The sequence below is a fragment of the Protobothrops mucrosquamatus genome, unplaced genomic scaffold (assembly GCF_001527695.2).
Source record: "Protobothrops mucrosquamatus isolate PMUCROS unplaced genomic scaffold, P.Mucros_1.0 scaffold593, whole genome shotgun sequence".
In the NCBI taxonomy this organism is placed as follows: Eukaryota; Metazoa; Chordata; class Lepidosauria; order Squamata; family Viperidae; genus Protobothrops; species Protobothrops mucrosquamatus.
In genome coordinates this window covers 220650-236842 of record NW_015386892.1, presented here as the reverse complement: position 1 = coordinate 236842, position 16193 = coordinate 220650, and the positions used below count along the sequence as shown (strand labels likewise).

The 16193-nt window shown below is 45.7% G+C and overlaps 1 protein-coding gene across 1 annotated transcript in view; it reads right to left on the bottom strand.

The window, feature by feature from the left end:
• Positions 1-16193, bottom strand: part of NF2 (neurofibromin 2) — a 39277-nt gene that overhangs the window by 5910 nt on the left and 17174 nt on the right. The window contains exons 5-13 of the mRNA XM_029284432.1: positions 12805-12873; positions 12010-12092; positions 11701-11776; positions 11154-11288; positions 8325-8399; positions 6543-6656; positions 3824-3946; positions 3264-3481; positions 2123-2228 (exon numbers count right to left, since the gene is read on the bottom strand). Coding sequence (XP_029140265.1) covers positions 2123-2228; positions 3264-3481; positions 3824-3946; positions 6543-6656; positions 8325-8399; positions 11154-11288; positions 11701-11776; positions 12010-12092; positions 12805-12873 — 999 coding nt within the window. The remainder of the gene's footprint in view (positions 1-2122; positions 2229-3263; positions 3482-3823; positions 3947-6542; positions 6657-8324; positions 8400-11153; positions 11289-11700; positions 11777-12009; positions 12093-12804; positions 12874-16193) is intronic.

Sequence of the window (16193 nt, the reverse complement as noted above, 5' to 3'; positions counted from 1 at the left end):
CAGTGTCGGCTGGCGACCCCCAGGGCAAGGGCCTTCTCTGTCGGAGCACCCACCCTCTGGAACGAGCTGCCCCCAGAGATCCGGGTGATTCCGGATCTCCCCTCCTTCCGCCGCGCCCTTAAGACTTGGTTGTTTCAGCGGGCAGGACTGGCCTAGGGGTATTTTAAATTGGTTTTAGCCAAATTTTAGTAGAAGCGGCTGATTTAAATATTTATTTTTAATGATTTTTTAAAACTTTGTATTGTATTGTATTAAACTGTTTTTAAACTGGCTGTAAGCCGCCCTGAGTCCTACGGGAGAAGGGCGGGGTATAAATATAATAAAATGAAAATGAAAATGAAATGAAATGAGAAGCTTCTTGGCATGTTTCCAACCCAGGCGGTCTTGAGTTTCCTTTTGCCAATGGGGAAGAACTCGATAAATAGACAAAAATGCCAGATCCAGTCTGAACATCTGGCTGACAGTGAAAAAAAAAACATAATAATAGCAAAGCAAAGGTAGTACCAATAGGGACAGGTGCCTTGGGTGCAATCCCAAAATATCTAGAGCACCATATGAACACCATCGGCATTGACAAATTCACCATCAGTCAATTGCAAAAGGCAGCTTTCCTCGGAACAGTAACTTACATCCTGCGACAATTATCTGTAAGCCCATCAAACATCCACCCCTGCCTATCCCAGGTTCATGGGAAGGACTCGATAAGTGGATTAAAGTGCCAAAATGCAGTCTAAAAATCTGACGACAGTGCAACCAGCCACAATAAATTAAACGTGTATGTTGCCCGAGTCTCAATGACTCTGGGCAGTTGAATGAATGAACGAATAAATGAATAAGTGCCCTTCTTTAACACACTCTTCCACGTATTTAACTTTGTTTACGTGTTCTCTGGTCTACCTCCTCTGGACTGGGAAGCTCTCCTTCCCTGCCAGCAGCTACCAAAGAACATTAATTTTATTACACTCTTATTTTTTACCCTCCTTACTTTCTGCACTAGTCTTTCCTTTTCTATTCAGCTGAGATGTCTTTTATGAGAAAACTAGTCTCTAGGCGATTGCACTCTGGCTGTTTAAACCGAGACCCAGAATGATTCATGCTCCCAGCAAAACAGAACAAACGGAGAGTGGAGCTGCAAAAGGCAACATGAAACTGTTCCACAACCAGGGACTCTCCAGGCTAATAAATACAATAGCTTTCAGGATGGAAAACCATTTTTTGCTCCTCTTTAAAGTCCGTTGCCTTCCATTTTAATTGGAGATCTCCTAGGTTTGCTACTGTTAAGGGGAGAAAGGGATTTAAGGGATCATCCACACGCTAAAACCTTCAAGAATAGATGACTGGATTTCACTAATTCTGAAAACGCCGATTGCACTTATGTAGCACAGAATAGGCAAATCTTGTCAGAACCGCCAAGATCATGATGAGACATCAGAGGGCATCTCCAGTTCGGCTTTTCTTTTAAAGGATGGTTTTTACAGCCGTTGCTATCGGCACCTAGAAATTCCAAAACCTGAAGCATCCCTGACAATCAAGAATTTTATTTTATAAAGGTGTTTCTAGTGCTAAGAATTTTGAGAATTGAGGTCTACTCATCCAGAGCAATGTTTCTTAATCTTAGTAACTTTAAGAGGAGCCCTGGTGGCGCAAAGGTCAGAATGCAATATGGTAGACTAACTCACTGCCAGAAGTTTGATCCTGTGTGGCCCAAGGTTGACTCAGTCTTCCATCCTTCCGAGGTCAGTAAAATGAGGACCCAGATTGTTGGGGGCAAGAGGCTGACTCTGTAAATCGCTTAGAGAGGGCTGTAAAGCACTGTGAAGTGGTATATAAGTCTACAGTAAGTGCTATTCTTGCCGTTCTATTTAACTCCCAGAATTCCCTAGCCAACATGGTCCCTGCTAAGAATTTTGGAAGTTAAAGTCCACTCATCTCAAACAGTGTTTCTCAAGCTTGGCAGCTTTAGGATAGCTGGCTGGGGAATTCTGGGAGTTGAAATCCACCCATCTTAAAGTTGCCAAGGTTGAGAAACACCGACCTGGAGGATACCCAGGCATCTCCCTAAGAATTAAAAGTCTGGCATCCTCGACAGGAAAAAGAAGGCCGTAATTCAGAATTTTCTTACTGCGTAGGATGACTTGCTGGTAATTTCCAGAAGTTTCTGCTTGGCTCTCCTTTCAGAGTCACGGGCTTCTTGCAGATCCTGCTTGAGTTGATCAGCCTCCTTTGCCCTGCAGGCAGTCGAGAAAAGAAGAATCCAGAGTCAGATCCAGACCAGCACTTATCCTCCCCAACATGCTTCGGTCTCTCCGAAGATTAAGCCATGTCACCTCCTATCACTATCATAAAGCAAAACCAGCAAAGGGGAGGATTGTTATCTCTCTGGTAGCTAATTCTTAAAAAGTAAGTTGGAAAAAGACGCTGCAGGTAAAAAACAAATCAAATCAGTTTGGGGGAGCAGAACTTTCACTACTCTAAAAGAGGGTAAGTAACTCCTTCCAGCTCTCGGCTTATATCTTCCAGAGATCTCCAAGAACAGGGCAATTTCTCATATACATTCTGAATATCAAACCAAACCTAAGTTTTAATTAGTCCAGTAAGAAGCTGTTCAAGGCATTCCATTAATCTCAACCAACTCCAGTCTGGGATTTCCAATTCCGGACATCTACCGGACACCAGACTGGCTTAGTTCATTTTAAAGGCAAATGAAAAGTACACTATTTTCTATTCCTTTCTTTTTTAAAAAAATTTATTTATTTATTTATTTATTGAATTTATATACCGCCCTATCTCCCTTACGGGACTCAGGGCGGTGAACAGGCGATAATAAAAACCACGATAAATATACACAAAAACCCACGATAAATATACACAAAAATGACAAAGCCAAAAACACTGCCACTCTTAAATCACCTCCCTTGCTTTCACAATGGCAAGTACGGTTTGCTCCATTGATTCCTGGGGCAAATCCCAATAAGGGATGACGGGTAATTTGAAGACCTCCACCCCACCCCAATGCCACTTGGAGCCCGTTTCACGCTGTTTTGTTTATTTATATAGTTATTCTCTAAGGTGGCTGGCTGGGGAATTCTGGGAGTTGAAGTCCACGCGTCTTCAACCTGCCGAGGATGAGAAACACTGCTCTAAGGAAACAGGAGAAGGCAAGTGATGGCTGCCATCCCTGAAGTTAAAGGGATCCAGTATTCCTACGTAAGAAATCAAGCGAGGTTAAATCAAGCAGGTCCCAGCTCCCTCTGAGGTACCACCTTCGTTCAGATTCCTCCGCCATTTTCAGAGCTAGCATCTCGGCCTCCATCACTTTCTGTTCCATCAATCGCTTCTCTTCCTCGGTCCGAATCGCTGTGGCCTTGATCCGTTGCATTTCCTGCTCTGCCTCGGCCGCCTTTTGGGCCAGGAGTTTGGCTTCCTCTTCGGTGATCTGAGCTTTTTCGGCCAGCAAGTCTGCCGTTTCTTCCGATCTCATCTGGACGAGAAGGATGGAGAATTAAGACACACATGACGTCTGACACGTGAGCAGGAGTCTGGACAAATTCCCAAACTGTGGAACGGGAATGAATTCTAAACTTTTAAAATAGAGATAGTTCTTGACTTACAACAGTTCTTTTAGTGGCCAAAGTTACAACGGCACTGGAAAAAAAGGGACTTTTTTTCACACTTACGACCGTTGCAGCATGATCAAAATTTGGATGCTTGGCAACGGAGTCGTATTTGTGACAGTTGCCTCAAACAAGCAATACACATTCTTCACTAATTATCCTGGATGATTCTTGTGTTCTTTCTAGGTAGGAGCATCTGAAGGACCTACCAGAGCTTCATTCGCCATTGTAGCCTCCTCTTTCAACTGCAAAAGTCTCCTCTCCATCTCATCCCTTGTGCGTTCGGCCTCTTCTCTCATCTGTTTCTCTCGGGCTAAACGCTGGCGCTCCATCTAGAAAGAAGAGAGCGATGGGGGAAAAAGAAGAATTAAAAATAGCAAATATATGCAGATCAAATTCAATTTACTACGCCTATGGAAATCATACAGTTCATCTATTTGTCTGGCACAATCGGTTCTAATGGCAAAGAATGTTTGTAGCTAAGGGTTGAACGGTGAGGTTCTGGGTGTTCTCCGAGCTTGGTGGTTTTCCATTTCTTTACCAAACTAAGCAACTTCATCCTAGCACTGATGACGTTACCTAGTTTGGTAATGAAACATCCGCAAGAAAACAAGCAAGCTCAGAGATCACCAAGGAGCCCAGTTCTATTTCTGTAATCCAGATTTAGCAGGTAATTTTAATAGTTTCACTAAGGAGTTCCGTTAATGAATTTTTGATGTAAGTCATGACGTTTTCTGCCTGAATGAAGTAAGAATACCTTAAACCTTTCACAAGTTTTGCTTATGTTCCAACTTTTCCTTCAACTTTCCAGAGATGCTATCAACTTCTTCCTAGTTAAAATAGAGACTTGGATATTCTATCAGCCAGTTCTGAAAATAAACAGTCCTTGATAAGGCACCATCTCGTTCATGAAAGACAAAGAGACTTAAGGTGCCAATGGGCTAGATAAGGGCGTTTCGACTCGGCAACTTTTCTTGCTTCCACACCAGAAGCTTTTCTCCGTAACAGCAGCAACTTCTCCTGTTCTTTTTTTCTTAAAAAGTTAAAATTGCAGGACGTCCAATGCCGAACGTTTCACAAGATGGTGAGCTGCCTTTTTCTAAATCACCCAAGAAGACTTATATTCTAGGCTGCTAAGAATGAAAAGAAAAATGCAAGGAGGATTTCAGAGGTCCTTCTTTCTTTGCAACGAGGCACAAACAGGTGGAGAGTTGCCAGGGGCCTGCAGAGGAGCCAGCCACGGCCCCGTTGCCAGATTCATTTGTTCCCAAAGCTTTTGTTCTTCTTCCTATCGACAGAAACAGGCTTCCTTCTTCTGAAAACCATTAGCCAAGTTCTTGGCAATAGTTTGCTCCTCGCGAAGCCCAGCTTTCAGTTCAAGGGAGGTTTGAAAGCATCTTAGGAGCTTGTCTCCAGTCTCTTTCCCAGCCTGCCAACTTGACTCAAGGTGAACAATTCTCCTTCCTGCAATGTTATCCTGGAAAATGTACATATTTGCCTTCATTTGTAATTCTCCTTCCAGACAAAGCTCAAGAGATGCCAGTGGAAGAGCTCGATTGTCCACAGCAGGAGCCGAAGAGGATCTCAACCTCCAACTCAGCCCTCCTGGAGGGGCCTAGAAGGATGCCAGATGCCTGCTGAGCTAAGCCCTAAACCCAGATGGCTTAGGACCCTCACCCTAAGGAAACCCAGTGCTTTAATCGAGGACACCTGTAACGTTTTGGGGCCTCTCTAAGACCCAAGACACTCAGCGGCTGCTTCTCAGGCTCTCTAGCAGCTTACCCAAAAGGGGCAATCAATATTCTGCGTAGCACCACACAGATTAGCTGTGTGGGCTTCAGCAAAGAGGAAAGCATGGTAAGCATGATTCATACAATCCAATTTGCAGAGATGCACTCCCTGGCTCCCTGCTGCAGACTGCGCTGCGCTGCATCTGCCAGATGGGATAAAGGAGGCCAAGCCCCGCATTAGCATGCAGGCAGCATGCAGCCGCACATCGCCGCACCATTCGTTATCGTTTCATTAGGAAAGAGGAGTGCACAGCTCCTCCTCCTCTTCCTCCTCGGGTCCCGTTTTCCCGGTAACCGATTCCCTGCCACTGCCACCCACCCACCCACCCACCCTCTCCAAAATCTGGAGAAGAGTAACAGAAAGAGGAGAGGTATTTAGAAAGTGCTCTGTAGCACCTGTGTGGATGTGCGTACACTCAACATCTTCACACCAAAAACAGACGGAAGGGATGTGCAAGCAAAGAGCAGGAAAGGGGGAAACCAGAGTTGGGGCAGAGAACATCTCCTTCTCCATTTGGGGTACACTTGAGTATGAAAAGCAAGGGTGCACAAGCACCCCCAAATCCAAGCGTTTGCCCAGTTTTTCATTGTGACCTGTTTATTCAATGATTGGTACTTTTTCAAGGAAGAACAAAGTAAGTCCAGTTGCCTTTTCAAAAAACACCTTTGGAATAACCATGATCGAGATGACTGGGAATCTCCACAGGCATTCCATCACATCATGTGTGGATTTCAACTCCCAGGATTCCTCACTGACCATGTGTCAGGCCCAAATCAAGAAAGACCCACGGGGATTCTTCCGAGCCGAGTTCTTTCTTACGAATGAAGGTGAATATAGGATAATGTTGCAAGATCCAATCTGGATCGGTCACTGGGGTTTGGTCTTCCAAGCTTTTGGACTCATGCCAGACCCCGTCCTCAGGGAAATTCTTTCTAGCAGGGTGTATCTCTTCACACACACTGCTAGAGAGAAGTTGTCGAAAGTCTGGCCAGCGAACCCAATGAAAGGATCCCGCAAGGCAATTAAATCCCGAAAGCTAAAACTTTATTGGATACACCCTCTCAGAACTGAAGATGCAAAACCGGCTCTGCATTTGTGACTGCAGACCTCATTTGTTTGAAATGCTAAGATTCTCACCTGCTTCCTGGCTTTCTCCTCCCTGGCCTGGGCTTTCATTTGCTGGACTTCGAGGGAATCGGCCTTCCGCCTCCTCATGAACAAGTCGTGGTTGCCGATGCAGAGCTGAAGGATCTGTGGCAGCCCACAAGAAAGGAAGCAAGCTGGCTGAGTCCTTGTTAACACCACCACCCCATGTGTGAACCCATCCCAGGAAGCTGCATGACACTAAACGAACAAGTTGTAAGTCGAGGACTATCTGCATGTATCCCGGTTCAAGGCTGAACAAAATTTGGGATTTTTTAATTATTATTTTTTGCATAGAATTGGTGTGCTCAATGCTCAGGTCCTTTTTTCCCACTGGGAGGGAGGAACCATCAATCCTTGGAGATTTTTCTCAACGTGCAGATATATTTAAAGAAGACTTTCCAGACCTTTTTCCCCCCCAGACCTAATCCTGAATTCTTTTTCCTGAACTGTTAGTTTCCCCCTTTTCAGGCTAAATTTAGAATTCGCTCAAGTGAGGAGCACTATTGAATTCCCCAAGCCGGTTTCTGCTGGCAAGAGAGACAGGAGGATGGATTTAAGATTGTGTTCTGATTAAACCTTCCAGCTCCTGCCACTCTGATGCAAACTGCACAGACCCCCCCCCCAAAAAAAGAGGGTAAAACTAGCCATCTCTGCTGAGATGGGTCAACGCCTCCTCAATCCATCAACAGGCCAGGCGCTGCAAAAACTTCAGCTAAAAAAGGCACAGGCTTCAAAGAAAAGTTCACCAGTGGGATTCTGACCACGCTAACTAGATGCAGCCAGGAGCCAAGAGCGGCTATTAGGAATCTTTCATCCAAAAGGCCTGTTGTTTTCCCAGCTCTCCAAAGAGGCCAATTTCGGAAAGGATTCTCAAACAAAGCCCTGCTGCTTGAACCAACAGTGAATTATTCCTCAAGTTGGCGTTGCACTCAAGATTTAGAGCCACTTACCAAAATCCAAACAGACCCCGTCCTGTCCTCTCTCTCAAATCCGCCAGAAAAATAATATCCCTCGCAAGGGAGGTGTGCAAAGCAGAGGCTGACAAATCACGACAGTTGCTCCTTGCTTATTAGGGAAATTGCCAGTGCCCTGTCATCCTGGCAGTTTATACGAGAACCATGGAAAGCCAAGTATCCGATGGGGGAACCTGACAGCTTTTACCAGAAGCCAAGGGGGAAAACAATACACGGGCGGGGTGGTTTGTTATGAACATACAGCACAGAATCAGAGAGCTGGAAGGGACCTCGGAGGTCTTCTAGTCCAGCCCATGCTCAAGGCAGGAGACCTTATACCATTTCAGTCCAGTCAATTCTTGAAAACCTCCAGTGATGAAGCACCCACAACTTCTAGAGCAGGGGTCTTCAAACTTGGCCCTTTACTGACTTGTGGACGTCAACTCCCAGAATTCCTCAGCCAGCATCAAAGGGCCAAGATTGAAGACCCCTGCCTGATACCATCCCAGTCAAATGGTGACTGTTGAGCACGGCTGGCTGAGGAATTCTGGGAGTTGAAGTCCACAAGTCTTAAAGTTGTCAAGTTTGGAGAGCCCTGAGCTGGAATATGAGAAAAAATATATATATCTCATTTTGGGGGGCCTGTGTTGTTGAGTGTTGGCTGTGGCTTGTCAGATAGCTGCAAACCTCTGGAGACTACCTTAGGTTTACCTGTTTGTGTATGCATCATGCAAGCATGTCCCAGTGAAGAAAAGGGGAAATGGGTACCTTTCTCTACTCAGGAGAAATTGCTCCCACGTAACGATGACATGGTACCTACCAGTTTATTCACCCGCAGCTTGGAGGAGTTGAATTTGAAAACGTCGATCTTTTTATCCAGCGGCTTTATCGTAAACTGGATGGGAAACAAAAGCAGCTTTGGGTACATTTTTTTTTTGAAAGACACAAGAGAAAAAACAGCTGATGGTTACACCAAGGCATAAGGATTAGCTAGAAGATGGGAACCTGCTTTATCTCAAGTTAAATCGTGGATTCGTCTGGCTGAGAATTTCCAACTGGGACTAACTTTCCTGGACCTCAAAACAGGAAACGTATCCCCCATTCCTTCCAAAATACTGGCACTGGTCCAGAACAATCAGCCTGAATTGTCTTTATTTTTCTTCTCCTGGCCACACTACTAAAATTTAGTACCGGCAAATGCTGAAATGTAGGGAGAGGCCATGTCCTGCAGTGCCGATGCTGGAAACTCACAGAAATGGAAGCAAAGGCCCGACAAGGGAATTCATTTAATTGAAGAAACCAACAACAATGAAAAAAAATCCTTACTTTCTCTCTCTTACTTGAGAACCTCTCTCTTTCTCTGTCTCTTTTTCTCCCTCTTTCTGTTTTTCTTTCTCACTTTCTTTCTGTCATTTTCTTTCTCTTTTTCTTTCTTTCACTTCTCTCTCTCCTTTTCCCCCCTCTCTCTCTCTGTCTTATTCTCTCTCTTTTTTCTTTCTCTCCTTTTTCTCCTTCTCTTTTCCTCTCTCTTTCTCTCTCTCTCTCACACACACACACACACACACACACAAAACAAAATCCCTGTTCCACCCACAAAGGTTTTGTGGGGAGAAAAAGGAAATGCTCTAATTGTTGGCGCAGAGAAAAGATCAGCATGGTTCATCTTACAGGGGGGAAAAAGAAGTGATGTTCACTTTGTCATTTAGCTGACAGTTGGAGAATGAAATGCTGTTTTAGATTCTGGCTCCCATGAGGGGAGAACCCCCCCCCAAAACCCAAAATTAATCCCACATCTTAAATTTTCTGCCAACAATGGGCAAAGAAAAGACATTTCAATTCCAGCCAAACATTCAGCCATTCCTGTACTAGATTAAACACCTCCCCGTGCGCCAAAGGCCCGTTCTTAAGGCTTCATCCCATCGTGTCAGATCTGTCTCGTGGTCACCTCGTTGCACGCCTTCGTTGCCATGATCAAAGGCGACAGCAGCGTCGCTTGAAAGACGGGCCTGTTAAGAGCTGAGGCAGAGATTTCCAGCTTTCTAGTGCTGCAGGGTTGGGGATTCTGACATTAAGAAGACCCGGGTCTCACTGGCCTCCTTTTAGTCCGTAGAATTATGCAAGTATGCTAAACGGGTATTATACAGGTTGTTAAGTGAGACACTCAATAAGTGAATTTTTATGACCTGTCTTGCTAGAGTTGTTAAGTGAATCCCTGCACTTGTTAATTGTTAAGTGGCTTCCCTACTGACATGGCTTGTCAGAAGTCGTGAAAGGGGATCACATGACCCCGGGACACCGCAATAGTCGTAGGTATGAATCAGTTGGCTTAGTGGCCCTGCGATTCACTGAATCTCTGCGGTGATTTTGCATAACAACCGTGCCAAAGAAGGTCATAAAATGGGGCGTGACTCCTTTTACAACTGCCTTGCTCAGGCGGTGGAAATTTTGGTCCAAACTGTGGTTGTTAAGCCGAGGACTGCCTGTATGACAGGGAGATGCAAGGATGTCTTTAAAAGAAACTTCACCAATTCAGGGCTTAAGCATTCAGCAGCGAAAACGTTCCAAACTGGGACTTTTTTTTTTGCCAGCACTAGTTAGCAACTATCTCACAATCCTCTTTATCCTTTTCCCTTTGCTAACGAAACAAGTGCTCAACTCGTGTTTCTGCCTGTCTTAAAAGGGTCACCGATACCACCCCCCCAGTACACGAAGGCTGCTATTCATATTCCAAATTCGAAGCCTCTGGATTTTAAAGGCAGCACTCAGAAACTTCACTTTAAGTGCTGCTGGAGAGCCAGGACTCCAAATGTGCCGTTACACATAAGCACAGTAGAAAGGGCAATTAGAAACCAGAGGAGAGAGCTGGGAAAGTGGGGTCAACTTAATTCAAGCACAGCCAGGAAACGTTCAATTCAAAATGGGAAGTCGGAGACTTATTTCAATACAGACAGAGGGAGGAAGGAAAAAATTCACACCGATCCAAAATCGAGACGACCTCCGGAAGAGAGAGCTTCCAAACTTCCTTTATACACTTTTAAGTTCCAGATTAACTTTTTGCACCCACGCAGGATGCCCTCCCTCTGCGAAAGTGGGATTTCAGCCTAGTGTAACTACTGTGGAGATTTCTAAGAGATGAAATCCATGTACAGGTAGTCCTTAAGTTACAGCCATCCGTTTCGCAACCGTTCAATTAGGACAGTGCTAAAAAAAAAAAAAGTGACTTTACGACCAGTCCCCGTGCTTATGACCATCGCAGCATCCCTGAGTCACGTTGACCAAAATTTGGGGGGCTTGGCAGCTTGCTCACATTTACAAGAGTTGCAGCATCTGTGGTTACGTGATCACTATTTGCAACCTTTCCAGCAGGTTTCTGATAATAAACAAAGTTATTGGAGGAAGTCAGATTCGCTTAACAACTGCACCCAAAAAATGGTCATAAAATCAGGCATAAAGACTGCACTCTTAATGACACCACCACTCAGAAACTAGTCCTGGCTGTGCTCTTAAATTGAGAAATACCTGTATTATTTGTTGTCTCAATGGCACCAAAACTAGAGGAAGTTTCCCATAAATTTTAACCGGGCAGGGTGTTCGAACCACGACCGAAACTATTGTTGCTTTCTGCCGTGTTTATACAGCTCAGGCCTACCTCTTTGTCGCTGTAAGAGACATTGCGAATCTCATTCCAAGGAAAGGAGATTTTGGGGGTCAGCCTGTTTTCTGGATCGTATATGTGGAGGCCCAGCGCATCAACCCCCAGGAGCAGCTCTGTCCCCTTCTTGTTCTAAAAGGAGAGAGGGGAAAAAAGAAAGGGAGTGGGATGAGGAAGACTTAATTTCACTTGAAGCCATGCAGCACATTAGGCACACGGATTGCACCTTAACTCTCTCCCACCTTGGCCCGGAGGTTCTGCTGCATTAACCTGGTTAAAAGGAGGAGGGGAGAGGGAGGAGGGAGAGAGAGGAGCTTTCCAACTCCGTGTGTGGACCGCAGTGCCAGTGACTCATTTGTTCCCCTACAGAAATCTCCTTCTGGCCCCTTCAGGCTTGCAGGTGAAGCTACAACGGAGAAGCCACGGAGCAGCGCAGAACGCTTCTGGGCAGAAGGGACCAGGGCTCAGCCACTCCGCCTGAATGCTCTGTTCCCCTATAAACTACCCAAAATAATTCCCACGGTGTATTTCTAGACGTACTTACCCGGATGGCAAAGTAATTCACGCCGTACATCTCTAGATCCTGGGCTATTTTCAAGTACTCCATCTCTGCTTCATCCCTGCAAAGGGAGAGGGGTGTGAGAAGGAAGTTTTTAGGCTGGCAAACTTTTACCCAAAGGAGAAAAAGCATCTGGCAGGCACCCAAGAACACAAATCAAACACGCTTCAGAGGTGCAGCAGATCCCATCATCTCTCCGAAGATGGAAACTTTTGTTTTCCAGCCAAGGTGACAAAGCTTTGCAGCAAAAGTTGAGGGCTACCTGTATTTACATGTCCCTTTTAAGTCACTCACCTGGCTCTTCCTCGGTGTTGGCCATACCAGGCTGTGATTCTTTCTTCCCACATTTCTGGAGTCATCTGGTAGAGATTTATCACCTAGGATAAAAAAGAATCTCAACTCAGCCCAACCTTGCCTGGCTGTGAATTTGTCTCAAGTGATCCGATCTCACAATCAAAGTGTTTCTCAACCTTGGCAACTTTTAACGCACGTGGATTTCAACTCCCAGAATTCTGGGAGGTGAAGCCCACGTGCTTAAAGTTGCCAAGGCTGAGAAACACTGTCATAATCAAAGCTGGATGAAGTTTGGAATTCAACCTCAAGAATGAGAATAGAGTTGGAAGGAGCCGTGGAGGTCTTCTAGTCCAACCCCTGCTCTATACTATTTCAGACAGGTGGCTGTCCAGACTCTTCTTAAAAGCCTCCAGTGATGGAGCAGCCACAACTTCTGGAGGCAAGCCGTTCCACTGGTTAATTGTTCTCGCTGTTAGGAAGTTTCTCCTTGATTTCAGGTTGCTTCTCTTCTTGGTTAGTTTCCATCCATTGTTTCCTGTCTTGCCTTCTCGGGCTTTGGAAAATAAAGCACGTGGCTTTATTTATAAAATAAACAAATAAAGATGGGGGCATCCCTGTGTGAGCCATGTGCCTCAAGCACGTGGCTCACTCAGCGATGTCCCCATCTTTCGGTTTGGTCACTAAGCTGCCCAATTGGAAAAGACGGTATCAACCACATCATGCATTTTCCCCACCATGGCAGACCCCTTCCGCTAGTCTCAGCTGAGCTGAGTGAGTGAGATCCATCACGCTTACCCGTTTTGGAAGCAATTCCTCTTGGGCCAAGAAGCCGCGCTTGTGAACGCTGGGATCGTAGTCCCCATACTGCAAAGACAGAGGGATTTCTGGAGTTAGAACGGTTGTGAGAATGTGTGGACAGGTCCCCCAAAGAGCCCAGGTAGCTGCAGAATCCTTCGGGACCACTGGTGTCTTCTTTGTTAGGGAAAGTAAAGTCGTAGCCTACCAAAATATCCACAGATATCCCCGAACAGCAGAGAAAACATGATTCTCCAGTCTCCTGCTGACATTATATTGTTCTCTCTGCTTTATGATACTTTATCCCTGTATCCTTACGATACAGCAAGTCCTTGACTTACACTGGACCTCATAAAAAGGACCCGGATCTGAATTATGACAGCAAGTTCCCCCTGAAGTCACATGATCACATGTTGTTGGGCACTTGGCAACTGGCATAGCCCTTCCTGCAAACTCTGAACAGGACAGGGTCAATGAGCTTCTTCCTCATCCTGCTACAAAACGGAGGGCGCTCCGCCTTTCCACAATTAAGATTCTGTTTTAAAGAAGCCGGCCATTAAAAGGATCGTGTGTGCGGATTCATTTTTTAGCAAACGGACAAAAGCAGAGGGGCTCATGTTGCATTCGGCTCCTACCCAGCTAATTAAAACTGAAGAAGAAGGAAGGGGGGGGGGACTGCATTCAGTGGCTCAGGAATGAATTCGGCATGCAAATATCTATTATGTAACTGATTCCACTCGGCATTGGGAGAGAGAGAGGAGGGGTGGGGGAGAGAGAGAGAGAGATAGCAAACCCCATCCTTTGAAATTCCTATTGAGCCTCCGCTGGTTCCAGCTCTGAAGCTTTCCTGGGATAACCCTTAAATCTTTGGAAGTAAATAAAACAGAAGTAGAGCAGTTCACGTCAAAGCAATATTTATGGCGGGTCTGCAGAAGTGGAGCACAAAAGAAAATGGCCCAGTAATGATCCGACTTCTTCTTTTCTTACGGAAAGGACAAGACTTGGGGAATTGATGGGACCTGCGGAAGAAAATGAACATCTAAGGCCTCACTAACACAAAGAGATAACCGTGGCCGGATTCAGAATGATGGAAAAGGTGGAAAGGAGGAGAAAAGAAAGGAATGGCTTCTCTGTTAAGTAAAACCCTCCCTGCCTCCCCCCCCCCTTTTGTATCCAGAGAGGCACAAGCTGTACTGTAGCACATTAGGTCTCAAAGAGCAGGTCCATCTACATATAATTACTCCTTCTGCAAGTTTGCTGGTTCCTAAAATCAAGCTGCTGAGCTGGTTTGGTGTAGTGCTTAAAGGCCAGAAGCCAGGAGACGGTGAGTTCTAGTCTCATCTTAGGCATGAAAGCCACTTGGGTGACTTTGGGCCAATCACCAGGAGGCGCTGAGTTCTAGACCCGCCTTAGGCATAATAGCCAGCTGGGTGACTTTGTGTCAATCATCAGGAGGCGCTGAGTTCTAGTCCCGCCTTAGCCATGGAAGCCAGACGCATGACTTTGGGCCAAACACTAGGAGACGGTGAGTTCTAGTCTTGCCTTCTGCGTGAAAGCCAGCTGGGTGACTTTGGGCCAATCACCAGGAGACAGTGAGTTCTAGTCCCACCTTAGGCATGACAGAATCTTCTTACTACCAGGATGTGGGATGACTTGCTGGTAATTTCCCAAAGTTTCTGCTCGTCTCTCTGCTCAGAGTCAGGGGCTTCTTGCAGATCAATTCTGGGAGTTGAAGTCTACGCATTCTTCAAGTTGCTAAGGTGGAGAAACAAAGTTCTACTCTGTCTCAAAGGTGCTTTTCCCAAAAGGCAACTGGACTCTCTTTCTTTTTCCCTGCAGACGTTTCGCTTCTCATCTGAGAAGCTTCATCCGTTCTGACTGACCCATCACCATCCAGTCAGAACAGAAGAAGCTTCCGGGAGGAGAAGCGAAATGTCTTCAAGGAAAAACAGAGAGAGTCCAGTTGCCTTTTGGGAAAAGCATCTGTGAAGGCAACCTGGATGATGGAGAATCTCCAGAGATACCGTTCCGCTCTCTTCTTCCAGAGTCAGGTCCAGCAGCCTCCGTCTCCTGTCTAGCCTGACCACAGAGACGACTTAACGTTGGCTTCTGTCTCGGTTCCAACAGGAAGCATTAAGAAATAAGCCCCCTCCCCCCCCCGGGACCCTTTTACAGCTTCGGAGGGGAACCCTCCATCCTTCCCTGTGGTGGGTTCTACTGAATGAACTTGATTGCTGTGTGAAGGACTTTCACTGAAGGCAAGACTGAGCTCGGGGGGGGGGCGGGGGGGAAGCATTTCAGACAGACAGCCTGTCTGGCTGCCAAAAGCTCTTTTACCTAAATTGGGTTACGAAGTAGTACCGAATCATTATTCGTGTGAGTTCGTACAATCCATCATCAAAGACCGATACCCTTCAGATAGCCAGGGAAGCAATCACTTTGCATATTAAGCATTCAGGCCATGAGACACACACACACACACACACACACACACACAAACACACCACTGTTTGAATGGAACAGGACGGCCACCCCCAAGAAGTGAATACAAAGGAAGGGCGATATCTGGATTTTAGCTGTCTAAAACAAGCTGCAACGCCCTGCGGTCACCCATGTACCAAAGCCAAGATTATCGTGTGTGGTTTTTTCAAACTATTAACAGCAACACACGAAAATGACTTCAACCCTTTGCTTCACCCAGCTGGCTTTCATGCATAAAGTGGGACTAGAACTCCCAAACTCCTGGTGATTGGCCCAAAGTCACCCAGCCGGATTTCATGTCTAAGGCGGGATTAAAACTCACTGTTTCCTGGTGATTGGCCCAACGTCGCCCAGCTGGCTTTCATGCTAAGAAGGCACTAGAACTCACCGTCTCCTGGTGACTGGCTTAAAGTCACCTAGCTTTTATGCCTAAGGCAGGAGAAGAACTCACCATCTCTGGCTTTTCTAACCTGGTGTCTTAACCATTAGCCCAAACTGGCTTTCGGTTAACAAAGATTAAAAGAGATTTTCTAAATGAATTGGGCTCCAGGTTCAAAAGGTTGGGACGAAGATAACAAAGCGGAACATAAATATTTCAAGAGATGCTGGGTTGAAAAAGCAGCTAACTTGCAAGGAGGGGGGGGGGGAAACACCACGCAAAGCTTTTCAATTAAATCACCTTTTTTTCAAGCACCAGGGAAACGGTTCTTCTCGGAAGAACACTGATTCATATTTATGTTTATACTTGTAGATTATCATTCTGTCACCCAGACATCTGCTTTTTCTTGTACCGAACAAAATTGTTTCCATTTGCATTCGAGATACCGTGGTGTGTGTTAGATTTTAGAAACAACAAATAAAGAATAGAAAGATTTTTGCCAGAACTGAGAAACTACAGAATCGAAGAG